At 37.2% G+C, this 13985-nt stretch overlaps 1 protein-coding gene across 3 annotated transcripts in view; it reads right to left on the reverse strand.

Annotated features, from left to right (window-relative positions):
• bcam (basal cell adhesion molecule (Lutheran blood group)) overlaps window positions 1-13985 on the reverse strand; it is a 66385-nt gene that overhangs the window by 3503 nt on the left and 48897 nt on the right. The window contains exons 4-16 of one of the 3 annotated variants that reach the window (XM_015016463.1): window positions 12846-12916; window positions 11935-12031; window positions 11650-11838; window positions 10579-10700; window positions 10333-10474; window positions 9707-9822; window positions 8218-8359; window positions 7436-7560; window positions 6019-6160; window positions 5152-5166; window positions 4553-4585; window positions 1527-1665; window positions 1224-1320 (exon numbers count right to left, since the gene is read on the reverse strand). In XM_015016463.1, coding sequence (XP_014871949.1) covers window positions 1224-1320; window positions 1527-1665; window positions 4553-4585; window positions 5152-5166; window positions 6019-6160; window positions 7436-7560; window positions 8218-8359; window positions 9707-9822; window positions 10333-10474; window positions 10579-10700; window positions 11650-11838; window positions 11935-12031; window positions 12846-12916 — 1430 coding nt within the window. The remainder of the gene's footprint in view (window positions 1-1223; window positions 1321-1526; window positions 1666-4552; window positions 4586-5151; window positions 5167-6018; window positions 6161-7435; window positions 7561-8217; window positions 8360-9706; window positions 9823-10332; window positions 10475-10578; window positions 10701-11649; window positions 11839-11934; window positions 12032-12845; window positions 12917-13985) is intronic. The other 2 variants (XM_015016464.1, XM_015016465.1) reach the window with 2 other exon arrangements.

Raw genomic sequence — 13985 nt, forward strand, 5'->3', positions numbered from 1 at the left:
TAAGGCAAAAAAAAAAAAAAAAAATATTTTAAAAATTACCTCATTTTTTTTATTTATTTTAAAAAAAAAAAAAAAAAAAAAAAAAACTCTGCTCTTTCTTTTCAACTCTGTGGAGCCTCAAAGGGACACTGAAGGAAAAGAACAAGCAAATAAACAAACAAAAAAAAAAACAAAAAACAACAAAAAAAAAAACGCTCTTACGCTCAAATGCTTATGGGAATATTTTTCCCATTTTTTTCCCCTTCAATGTCCCTTTAGGGGTTCCATACATGTTCCATTCAACATAAATAATAAATAAAGATTTGTCAAAGGCTACAAAATTCTAATTGCATGAATGAACTTGTGATGTATTAACACTGAAAATACATACACTTCCATTCAGTTTACACACTCACCTCATCTTTAATGCTATAATAGTTTTGGGCTTTTAATTGTGATTTGAGTCTGATGTGCGTTTGTCCTGACTGAATACCAAGTTATGCCAAATTTCATACATCTAGCTGCTATAAAGTTGATGAATTTGGAGGCAATGTTCATAATTTGTCATTATTCAAGAACTTAATGCAAAGCCACTGCCCCGTTAATAATGAAGCAAACCCCTTACCCTGGTTATTCCCTTAGAGAATAGACCTTAAAATAATGTTGTTAGTTTCTAAATCACTGAATGGCTTAGCACCAAAATACTTTAAATAGCTGTTGTTGTTGTTGTTGTTGTTGTTGTTGTTGGATGAACCTTTCAGACCGCTCAGTTCTTCTGGTTCAAGCTTACTCTGCATCCCCAGAATCAGAACCAACGTTCAGTTTCTATGCTCCACTAATTTGTGACAAACTTCCAGAAAACTGAAAAAATACTGAGTTCCTTTAAATTAAGGATAAAAAAAAAAAAAACAACATCATGTTTTGGGAACCACTGCTTTTTCACTCAGTCTCGCAATTTACCAACCCAGGACTCTGGACCAGCTGAACAGATTAAAAAAAGTTCTGACTTTTTTCTCCTAATTCCTATCTCAGGTTTCTGAGATTAAAGTCAGAATTACTTTTTATCAGTGGCCCTAATCCTCTTCCAAATGTTTTGACAAGTTATTGTGGAAGATGACAATAACTTCCAAGAAGAGATCTTATTCCTTATTCCTGTTTTTTATTTATTTATTTTTTTACCAGGTAGCTAGCCCTGCATAACAGAGCAGTGGGCCTGGAGAACTGCAGTTTCAGCCTGTTCTAACCTGTTCTGTGTTGATCTTTTTGTGGAGGAGTCCGGCCTCTTCGTTGGCCTTTTCCGTCTTCATCTCCACCACAATGTTGTTCACTGGTGTAGCAGCTCTGAAAAGAAAACACGAAACAGCAGGAAAATCACTGAGTACAAGTCAACGACTACAGAGATGACATATTTTTGGTGCAAGCGGTTGACTTGTTAATCTAACCAACCACAGAAAACTGTGCTTTTTATTTTGCTCAAAAGGCAGACGAAGCATGAGCTCAGTGCTGTCAGAGTTTATGCCATCTGTCTCGTCATGTCGTCTACTCACGCTTCCTTCTTATCCTTCTTGCCGCAAATCGTGGTCTTCTTGCTCAGGCAGTAGAAGAAAGCTACCAGCAGCAGAAGAAGAAGAACGCAGACCACCACGGCAATCACCACAGCGCTGGAGCCTTCCTGCTGCTTCTCAGCTACAGCGCCACAATAGAGGGAGTGATGGAGGAGAAGGAGGACGGTGGGGTGAGGGGTTGGTGGGACAGTGGGGAGCAGATTTAAGGGAGCGGGGGGAAAGGGAGGGATGATCAAAGTGAAGAGGTGGGGGGGGAGTGGGGATGGAAAAGAGGGGAGTTTTTGATTTGCAGGGGGAGAGAAGAAGTGTGTGTGGGGGGTGTTTGATTTGTGAGTTGATGGGGGGGATAGGGAAGGATTGGTGGAGGGGTGTTGATTTGATTTGGGAAGGATTAAATAGGGAAAGGATGGGGGTTGATGGGATCCAGGTGAAGAGAGTTAATAGGTGGACAGGTGGGAGGGAGGAGATAATAAGGGAGTGGGGATTGCGATGTGGAGTTAGACTAACTTCTGAATGCAATGGCTGAAATGTGATGGGACCCAAACACAGGGCCAGGTTCCTCAAGGAGAAAACACACAACTGACCAGAGCCAGAAAACAACACTGAACATACTCACCCATCGGTTCACACTTGTATTACTATAATTTTGAGGACAAGACATGACATGGCATGACATGACAGACGTGTTTTTGAACTGACTTTGCCCCGTCAGGGCAAAAGCAAAAATGGGATTTTATGGCTATTATAACTGCTTTTAAATTTTTCTCCTGGTAAATGAAGAAACACGCTTTCTTTTATGGAGCAGTTTAATAGGAGGCTTGATGATGGACCGTTTCTTGGCTTGCAGTGCTGACATTCTGGCATTTCATCTGTTTGCCTGGCAACCACACATTAAACACAAGACTCTAGCTAAATTTTTGCTTCTGGTTGTGAAACATTATGAGGCTCTTTATTAGGTTCTGTGGGCTTTCTTAGAGTCAGTCCTACCTCCAGAACCTTTTTTTTTTTTTTTTACAACTTTCCCTTATCAACAAGCCAGAAACAAGTTAGTGGCATTGTGAATTGTTGTGAGATGAAGCAGATCTGTTGTAAATTCTTAAGCAGTGAAGTTACTTTTAACATACAAAAAATGGCAATGAATTCAGCTACAAGACATCTGTCAATTTAGTGACTTATTTCTGTAAAAAAGATTTAATTAAAAGCAATAATCAAAGAAAAAAAATGTGGATTGTAGACTGTATTTCAACGTGGCAACCCTAAAATGTTTGATTAAAGGAATATAATTTCCCAGCACCTTTTATTTTACTCTTGCAATAAACCATGCGCTTTTCCACTGTGGGATCCAAAACCAAGCTATTTAGGTAAATGCTGTCCACCAACCACGACACTACAGCCAGAATGTAATTGAAAACAGTGAAGTCAGATTAATACAGCAATAAAACTAGACTTTTTCACAGCAGTCACGGCTTACTAGCTAGGTGAAGTCACTCCAAACCTTAAATTATTAACTATAACAGATTTTAAGTTAACTGCCTGAGTCACGTACAGAAGGAATGAAGGAGGGTTAAGGAATTTCAGATCCAAAAAAAGCTGTGATTTTTGGCAAAAGACTTCTCTTTCATAGCGATTACACTTTATTGCTTATGAAGAAATTCTTCAAATTTTTAGAAAAGGTGCACATTTAACACATTTTGAGGATTTTACTCATTCTGAAGCAAGAGGAGCCCTATAAACTGGGATTATAACCCTACATAACATAGTCATAAGCTGAATGTTTCATAGCAGATACTTTCTACACTTCTATAAATCTCAAAAGTTGGAAAAGAAAATTTTCCAAAATCCAGATTGATTTAATGTGAAATAAGGCAAGAAAACCCTCATGTTTGTTTTGTATTAAAAATAATATAGTCTAAAACATTTTATTCTAGTGTCAGACAATAAAATGGAGATGCAAAACTAAGATAATTTAAGATAATATGATGATTTGTCATGATCATATTGGTAAAAATGAGTAAGTCCATGCTTCCAAAGCAGCAGCATAATCACACAGCAAAACATCTGTTTCAATTCTCTAATTGTCCAGTTTGAAGATTATATTTTCCATCTTCTCCATCCACCTCTTGGCTGTCAGATGAAAACTGCACCCCGTCCAGCCTTGATTCCCACAGGGGCAAATTGTTGCTCGCTCACCCTGCAGATATTGGCTACTGCAAGTTAGTTGCATTTTTTTTTTTGTATTTATTTCCTGACTTATGAGGATAAATCTGACTTAAAGTAATGGCATGTTTTCTTGTCGTTCCCATTCTGAAGATTCTGTCACATTGTTTTCATACGCCCGGAAATAATAAGACAAGTATTACTATCAGCTCCCAGACACTTTGATATGCTTATAATATAGGAATTGTTAGAAGTTCCAACATTTACACTAATTTTGCACAAGTTTTTCAGTTTGAGGTTGTGCTACTACCATAAAAGATTTTGCTAAAAGACAAAAGACCTTTGTGCGTCTTTGTCAGGTATGCCAATAAAATGTGGAAGACATTATGTTCAGGCTTATTTTGTTATCCACGGGATTTTATGCAACTTTGTTTAACCTTTATATTATTATACTAAAACAATATGTTGTTAAAAGACATGAAATATTATAAAAAAGCTTTTAAAAAACATATAAAACTTTTCTGTATTTGCAGTAAGGAAATGTTAGATTAAATAATTATTTGACTGCATGACTAAATAGTAAAGCTAAATGACCAAAAGTCAGTTTAAGAAAACTTTAGGCTGTGCATTGCACAAGCAAAAAGATATTTATCCTTCTTATAACGTCCCATCTCTTTTGTCCTCGCAACTATAGTAAAACAAATAGGCTACAAATACACAAAAACATCAACTGCTCTAAACATAAATACATTGACCTGTGTGTGTACACAGACATCAATACACACACAGTAACTTGCAGCTCTAGACAAACACCAGAGACACGACATGTCAGTAGGGTTAGCCATACAGACCTGACGTAAGCACAGGGTTTCCAGAGAGCAGCACTTTGAAAGAAAGAGAGTTTTCAGTCCCATTGCATAGCAAAGCAACAACCACAAATGACACGCACACCACTGGTAGCATTCGCACAAAAAAGCCAAAGCTACTCTATCTACATACAGCGCCAGGAAAAGGAGAAAAGCAGAAAATAGAAGTGCAGTTGGAAAAAAAGGGGTGACCAAGAAGACACAGTCAGGAAACAAAGAGAGGAATGGAAGGAATAGAATAGAATAAAATTCTTTATTGTCCCCAAAGGGCCACAAAAACTTAGTTGCATCCAGGAAATATTGGACAGACATCATACAAAGGTGACAAGAGAAGAAGAAGAAGAAGAAGAAGAACAATATACAATATCCACAGTGTTCGGTAGCAAGAGGGCAAATATACAAGATTACAGTACGACAGAGGAAGATGCGTATTCTGAATGTGTATGTGTGTGTTTGCGAAAGATGGAGGGGCTGGGGCAAGAGGAGATGGATGGATGGGAGGTTTCTAGATTACAGGGTCTGTACAACAAAGAGTCCTGAGAGAAGAAGTGAGGAGAGGAGGAGAAGGAGGGAGAAGGCTCTACCTTCAGCTGAGTTTGCTGCAAGAGAGAACAAGAAACAGAAGAAAGATTCGGAGTTATGTTGCTGCAGATTGGCTGGCTGCAATTAGGTGGTGGCAACTGTTAGTAAATCAACTCCCAAGTTTATGATACCTTGCTGGATTATAGATACACAAATGTCAGAAGTGATGTAGTGGAGGAAAGAAGCTAAGCTGTGAAACCACTCTGGCATAGGTTCTGGGTTAATACAGAGTCTGTCAACGTTTGCACATGTTACAGACACTCTCACGTGAAAAGAAGCAATACAAACACCAAGAGAATACAGTTTAGTTGCAACATTTACATCAATTTTAGGTCTGTAGTAGTAAATATTCTGTTTATTATACTTATGATTCAGATCAATTTAATCTGAATAACAACTTGAGTAAATTGAGTCAACATGGAAAAATTGCGTTTTTTAAATTATGATTTATTTTACTAAAGAATAAAAGCTATTCAAACCAACCTTATGTTTGAACTGTAATACTCTATTAGATAAACCAGCATCGGAAAAACACTTGATACAATGTGATTGTCGTTTCACTTGAAGTAACATTAGGTCCAGACCCATGAGACCTTCTTTATTTTTCTACAAGGAATGTGGCAACCCTAGACAACGTCAGAGAGTCTGACCCTCATGAAATGTGTCAGTCATTTTCGGCTGTGCTCAGAATCTCCTGTTATTTTTCCATCCACTGTACAGAATTTGTGGTACTGCAAAGGTAATCTACTGAAAATACACACTCTGTTCTCTGAAATTGCAGTGAAATGTATGATAAATGTAAGATCTCTTGGTTGTTTTTTTATAAAATAAATTGTGTTGAAAGAGGGAAAGACAATTTTCACACTGACCTCGTTTGACAGCTACAGGGAAGTCCTTGCTATCTTTTCCGAACTCGTTGGAAACCTCGCACTTCACACCGCTCTTTATGATCTCAGGAGTGGCTTTTATGGTCAGAGAGCCCACCACCTTGTTCTCTTCCACTGGGAGAGACTGGTAAAAAAAAAAAAAAGGAAGAAAGAAAGCAGTGAGAGGAATGTACTATTAAAATTTAAATGAATTGTTTTACCAAGCCCCAAGGTTCCCAAACTATGATCCCACTGTTGGCACTTGGGCTGGTTTTAAATGTACTCAGAGAAAATTTTGGTATTAATTATTTGCAAGCTAAATAATAACTGGGATGTAATTGATGACAGACAACCAGAAACAAGTGGTAATGGCTACTTATGCTGCAGCAGAAACTTGGATCTGGGAATAATATGAAGCAAAACTTAACCTTGTTCCATTTCCAGGTCAAAAAGCATGGAATAATTGTTCAGTTTATGTCAATTTTAACTCTGTAGCAGTAAATACTACCAGGCTAACAGCTACCACTGGTAAAAGCAACTAATATGTTTTTCTGCATTTTATTTTTATTCTCAAACACAGTCACTAAATATTTATTACATGAGGTTTAATACATCAGTGTGTGTGATTAATATGTCAGTGCAAAAATGTGCAAATAAATATTGTTGTTTTGTTTGTTTTTTTTAACATAGGCTGCATCTTTATAAATTAATAAATTAATCCTATTGTAGCTTATGGTGATATTATTTACAGGAATGTTTCCATTAACTGGAGATCATATCCAGTACTCCAATGGTTGCTCCATTGGTACCAGTTTATTTACGAGACCATCATTGGCAAAACTCTTTTTTTTTGCTGCTGCCTCTTAGGTTGAAGTTAAGGGTAGGTGATACTTGCTATAATACATTTAAGAACCTCTGACTAAGACTTGATGTAAAGTTAAGTCAAGTCAGTGAACTAAGTCCTGCTTGTTACGTTTTGTAATTAATCCCAGAGTGTGATTCCTTCATTCTCCCTATGCTCTTACAAATCATCACTCGAGCAAGTTAAAGGTTCTCCTAACTTTGATCTAACATGCATCATTATTTTCACCTAAACTTACCCAGTTTTTCAGAATGTTCATTAAAATGTAATCTTAGTAAAGCCAAACTCCCTGTGTAAAATCTTTTTGCTGCTTCTTGGGGAATATTCACTGAGTTCTTTGTTAGCTGAGCTTTTTTAGAAGAATCAAGAATAAAAATGTGATAATGTAATGAAATATTTAAAATTACATTCTGACACAAAAGGAAAGAAACACGTCTCTTCCAGGAAACCTGCTGAGTTTTCAGATTTGTAAGTGATACAACAGAAAGGAGATACAGAGGACAAAGAGCTGATTCATTCTGCTTCTGTCTTTTTTTTTTTTTTTTTTGAAGTGGTTACCTCCTTTCCTGAGGTTGACCATGTAAACTGAGGTTTGGGAAAACCGTTGGCCGAACACTTCAGGGTCACTTCATCTCCTTCTTTTGCCACCTCCCCAGCATGAGGGGTGTCAATCTCTGGTTTTCCTGGGGAGGGTGAGAGAAAGTTGTGATTAAACAATGCAAACAATAAAGGAATGTTTCAAACCAAACACACATTGTTGAGTTTTGTGATTTAATGAATGACAGTAAGTGATAGCAACGTTTCCTCAGCAGTGCTTCCATCAAACATACAACATGCTTCCTCTAACTAAAACAGTAGCATTGTTCCACTATCCACTATTGTTCTCTAACAAATAGGGTATACTTGAGATATTTAAGCTTGATGTGTAGTTTATTGTGTAGTTTATTTAGTTATTGTGTGGTTGTTGTTTTTTTTTTTAGATCTGTTGAACACCAAATGTGATGAAAACATATTTTATTGACGCCATCATTATAAACCACAAACTCCAATGCATGTTTTGGCTTCTATGTGAAGGAACAAAGAAAGAATGCAGATTGACGGTGAGATATGAGGTATAATGTGCCACAATGTGAGTATTGCCGTATTCTGATGTGATGAAGAAAGAGCTGACTTAAAGAAATAAAACTCTCAAATTGCTGGTCCAACTCTGCATTTGGTCAGCAGGATCATCCTTATCTCCCTCTTTGGTTTGTTTATTATTGAAAAATATGGAAGTATGTGTCCATCCACTTCTCTCAAAACGTTTTTAAAGACAGAGTGAATGAAAAGTGACTTTTTACCTTTCACCGTCAGGTTTACACTGGCCTGAGCTGTCAGTCCCGGGACTTCGGGAACACCGCCAAAACACACGTACTCTCCAGCATCTTTATAGGCAGCACTTGCAATTGATAGAGTGCCATCCTGAGAAAGCACTACGTCACCCTGAGGAAGAGAGAAATGCTGTAATAAAACCGGTTGGATTCACAGTATCACCCCTACTTTCACCCATACTTTCTTTATGCTCCGTCTGTTTAAAATTGAAAGCAGGACAGCACAGAGAATATCTAGACGGAGGGCTTGGTGGTGTGCTGGGAAAGCAGGGGAGCAATCTTCACACACACTGTTTGACAGTGCAGTGATAACAGATCATCCTCGGTGATAAAAAACCTTTCGTTTGCAATTCTTCTCCTCTTCTTCTCATAGGAGTCCTTCCAACTCGGAAACAACATATTCCCAACACAGTTTCTACCGTACCCACGAGACACAACAACAGATAATAAGACTGGAACAACAGGCCTAACGCTGCAGGAGCATCACACACATAACAAGAGCAGAAGCTGGGGTAAATAGCAAAATATTAAAGTATGATAGTATGTAAATAGAGATGCTTCAAATAATAAAAGAAAAAGCAAATATTAACTTCATAGGTTAGTCACAGGAAGTAATTACTGAACAAAATCAGTATGACTTGAGAAAAAAACTGACAGTATTGAGTCGAGGACATACAATCTAAAGATACCTATTTATTTATTTGTTTAGATTAAATGAATGGCTCAGCATAATTGCTGTTTTAGTGCAGGTTACTGCTCCACGCAAAACACAAAGATATGCGACATAACATCACAATAACTTACAGCATAGACACACAGAGATACCAATTTACAAAATAACGGTGATCGCAAACAGTGGTGTGGAGCAGATGATGTGTTTGAGTCGTCTTAAATAGGGCCAGTGCTGAGATGGACTTTATATTGTGGAATGTTATCCTATTCTTTAGTATAAACACAGAAAAATGATCTCTGGTCATAACAGTTTTTAAAGTACTGACCAATGCTGACCTCAGATATATGTTACTACCTTGTAAGTTATTTAATATGTAACCAAAATAACTTTGAATTTTAAATAATTTTGTGTTTGAATAATGAAAATGCTAAGTTTCATGTCAATGGGCATGAAAATTCGCTTTAACTTTTACTTTTTATTGCTTTTTCTTTTTGTTTGTTTCAAAGAATATAAGTAAAATAAAACGAAGAATTTGGATAAAGTTATTGACTTGTTTCATGTATTATCAGCTTAGTTTTATTATATCTGAGAAAAATAATGTGAAGGGGAATAAAAAAAACTTATAGCAAATATAGCAAATAGTATGTATTGAAGGCTGTGTTGAGGACTAATACCCACAGCAGCTCTGCACCATCCTCTTTCTATTTTGACTGTTAAACATCAGAGTCATAAAGAGTCTAGCTGTATTTTTACACCAATAAGAAAGATGGTTAAGTCTTGATGTACCTTTTTCCACAGCACAGTGTGATTTTTAGAGGCCTTGGTCTTACACTGCCACTGAACCTGCTTTCCCAAATCGATAGTCTGATTTCCAGGGGGAAAGACGCTCATCTCGTCAATGTCTAAAGAAAAGAAAACAAACAGATGCTTAGCAACATGGATTGAGACACCTTGAAACCTGAGGTTTGGTACAGTGGGGGTATGGAAAAAGATTAAAATAAAAAAACCTGCTCATCCATTTAACATCCATGTAATAAGACTCCAGAAATTACAGTACATAACAGAGTATTGAATCTTAAACTTACTCTTAATTTAATCCAATTCTGAAGCCAGAGTTAAGAATTTTTCAAGGCTATCAACGCTTAATGTGTGTGATAAGATCAAATTAGACACTGTGGTGGAGATAGCATTAAAGTAGCAGATGAACTGTGAAGAAGTGAAGCAGATATTGAAACCCTGAAAGGATTTTATTATCGCTAATTCCACGCAAGGCGTTTTAATTTAAGGATTTATGACTCAAATGTGAAAATAAATAAATACAATCTTAAAAGAATGATTCACTGTTAGGTTGAAATTATTTTTTTTATGCATTGTAGTTAATGTCCATTTGTGTATGTGTGTGTCTCACTCACAGTTGACAGTAAGGACCGTGGTGTTTGACTTCTCAAACACTTCTGCGTCGTAGTCGTACGTAGAGCACTTGTATGTACCGGAATCCGTACGCTTGACATTCTTCAGTATCAGAGAACCGTCGGCGCCATCAAGATTCTTTTCCTGTAAATTGAATCACAGATTTAACACCTGAATGATGAAGCCAGGTAAATATGATGTTAAGTTTTTTTATGTGAAAGATTGATAGTCTTGATGTGTTTACATACATCTTTTGAAAACTCAAACTCTGGCTGTGGGTTTCCATCCGTTTCACATTTTAGGGTGACATTATCACCCTCTTTGACCACAGTTGGGTTGAACAGATTAAACATAACTTTTTCAAAAGGATCTGGATGACGACAAGAGCAGATGTGGAACAGGTGAAAATTCAATCAGTGGTTAAAGCTACAGTTATACTTTACATAAAAGACGAGCATGACATTACATTACAATCTACAACCGTTGGAGTTGAGATAATTATTGTCTGTAACAGCACCTAAGATATTTGGACAGGCTTTTACGTGCTTTTTAACCCTCAGGTTAAGGGTCAGTCAAGTAGAGAAATGCCATGGTGATTAAACCAATGCAAATGGAATCAGAATAGTCATAAGCCCTCCTCAGCAAAGGGAAGCATGGCATGCTCTAATTTAACCAGGTAGATGGATATTTTTGCTTTGGATTTTATTAAGCACAGTTTACCAACAACTGTACCTAAAATTGTTTTTACTAAAAAGACAGTTTTCGTCCACTCCTTTCATGTCCTTTGCCCAGGGCTAAGATGGAAGACAACCTATTACACATTGCAAAGGACTTGAGACAATAGGGTGGAGATTTGCCTAAAAGCAGCAACAACTTACTCTTATCGTACAGCCAGTAAGCCAGTACGATAACTGAATGGTTTCGAAGAAAGTATTATTATGTCTTACAACAGTCCAGTCAAAATACTGGAAAAAAAATTGAGGCAAGAATTCAAATGTATTGTTCTCTGTTCTGACTGGAGCTTTGGCAATTTAGCATTTTTAACTATCCTATTTATATTATTTTGCTGGGAAGCAACATAATCATTGTTGGAAAATGCTTTGTTATCTGCCGTTTACATGTCTGAGGCAGAACGAGTGGCCAAGGTCTCAGGTTCACGTGACTGTCCAAATGCAGTCATGTCACGTTAACAAGTAAATCTAAATTTGCTGAAAATGTGTTTCTATTAAAAAAAATATGAAACAAACCCCCATTAAAAAAACCCAAGTACAAGTCTTTCTGTATTCACTCAAACATTCTGCTCCCAGATTTTCACTCACAGTTAAGGTCAATTTTCATGGGTTCAGACTTCTTCTGGATGTTCTTGTTCTTCTCTCCTGCCAGGCTGTACTCCACAGTACAATGAAATATAGAGTCCTTGTCGGCCTTCGTCGGCCGCATGTGCAGTGTGTTCTTTATGGAGTAAAGACCCGTAGTCTCCTTCACCGAAGTAAGAAGCATGTAGGTCTCTGTCAGAGATTAGTAAAACCATTAATCATGACATAAATGCCATTGAGTGTCTTTAGCAAAACAGCATCAAGCTCCATCATCCAGAGGACACATACTTTCCTTTCTGTCTTTGATCTCAGGAAGAGGCTGGTTGTCTTTGAACCAAATGATCCTTGGAGAGGGGAATCCATTCTTTGCTTCGCAAGCGCCGACCTGATTCAAATTCGAGAAAACAGAAATTACAAGTGATATCAGTTGAGAAACTACTTGGTGACAGGATTTGGACGTTTTTCAACTTGTCCAGCTCTGACTGGTGAGAAACGGTTTGAAATGCAGAAATCTGATCTTATTTTCAGTCTGAGAATGCATCATACCCTAACACTAACGCTGTGCACTGACAACACTCTTTAACTGTAGGAAGACAAAATAGCTATTTTCAATATCAGTGAGATGATACTACCTCCAAATTTTCATCTGGACTTAAATTAGACTTTTAATGGTCATGTCAAGACATTGCTTCTGTTGTCCTTAAGCTATTTTGTGACATCAACACTAATAATGGCCACTCTCTCAAAACAAAGACACAAAAAAATGAGTTTTTTCGCCAGGAAAATGAAAAACAAACAATGAACCCCCCTAGAAACAACAAGGATTTTTTTTTTTTTTTACTCGTTTACATTCCATTCTGAATATTTGATTACAAAACAACAACTCTAAAATCTAGGATAATAACAATCACCATCCAACGCAATGTTAAACATTTTCAGCATTGCATGAAGCTGTTTGACTATTTCCAGGCTTCTGGAATCACATAGATCAAATTTGTTTGAACATTTCCAGTAATAGGTGCATCTACAAATAAAACTTTAGAATCCAACAAAAATCAAAATCAGAATAAGCCTTATTGGCCAAACAAGGGATTTTACTGGGGGTTTCAAGTGTTCACAGTGTATACACATAAAATCTAAATGTATGTAGAGGAAATAAAATAAGGTAAGATGAGATGTACACAAGATGAAATACAAACCTCTGAGCTGACCTCTTGATCCACTGAGATGGCCTGAGACGGTTTTTGGATTACTGGTGTCTGGGGAGCAACTGAGATGGAAAAGAAAACAACTATTAATCATTACCCTTCATCAAGAGAAAGGGGTTTTTAGATGTGATATGCAAGTGCTCACAATCACTGACTTTCCATATTTGTATTTCAAACCTCATGCCCTCTGACCTTGTTAATTAAATCTCGCAGTAAATAACCTTGCTCATAGTATTCCTTTGCTAACCGGGTTCATCTGCGTAGATAAGGGTCAGACAGGGAAGAAACTCCCACTTCCTACTCCCTGCTTAACACAAACACACACATTCAGCCACAGGTGTGAGCTCCCCCATTTGTTTCTCTGCTTTATTCCCAAGCTGACTTGTCCAAGGTCATTTTATCTCCTCCTGCAGCCGTCGACTGTGCATGGAAATAAACAGTAGATGGGTGTTTCTTTTTCTCAATCCTTCACCGAGATCTACAATTTTCAATCCCCTTCTTGTCCATAACACCTGACCCACTGGTGGGTTTCAGTGTTTGGAGAGAAAGAGACTTTTTTTTTTTTTTTTTTTTTTTTTTTTTTTGGAAATTAAACCCTCCAGATGGAGTTTCTGTCCTTCATCCCTCTACCCTCTCAAGGACTCTCCAAAAGTACTGGCAGGCCAAGGGAATGGGAAACTGAGAGTTGTTTTTCTTTTGTAACACAGTTCCAAATTCCCTTGAGAACTGTTTATATTCTGGACAATAGCAGTGTAACTAGATTTATCTTCTCTTCCCTCCCACATAAAAAGCAATGTTTTCAGCAAAAAAAAATATTTGGTTTTCTGTAATTTATGAAAACTTGGCCAGCATAAAATAAATGAAAATTAAATGAAGTTAAAAGTCAGTAACCAGTATTGCGGTATTCAAATGTTTTAAACAGTAGGATTTTTAAGTCATTCCGATGGTTTAAAGACTTTTTCATAAAATGCCAGAGAAAGTGCAGGAGTGGCTGATGTTTTCTCCAGATGTGTAGAGTACAGAAATGCAGCATTGTCCTCCCACTGTCCCATTGTCCTCAGACAATGGGAAACACACTATTCCCTTGCTTTCAAAAATATTGTCTGATTGGAAATGTTTCGAGTCTGTTTG

The sequence above is a fragment of the Poecilia latipinna genome, unplaced genomic scaffold (genome assembly GCF_001443285.1).
Source record: "Poecilia latipinna isolate Pla-1442-1.1 unplaced genomic scaffold, P_latipinna-1.0 Scaffold2022, whole genome shotgun sequence".
Taxonomy (NCBI): Eukaryota; Metazoa; Chordata; class Actinopteri; order Cyprinodontiformes; family Poeciliidae; genus Poecilia; species Poecilia latipinna.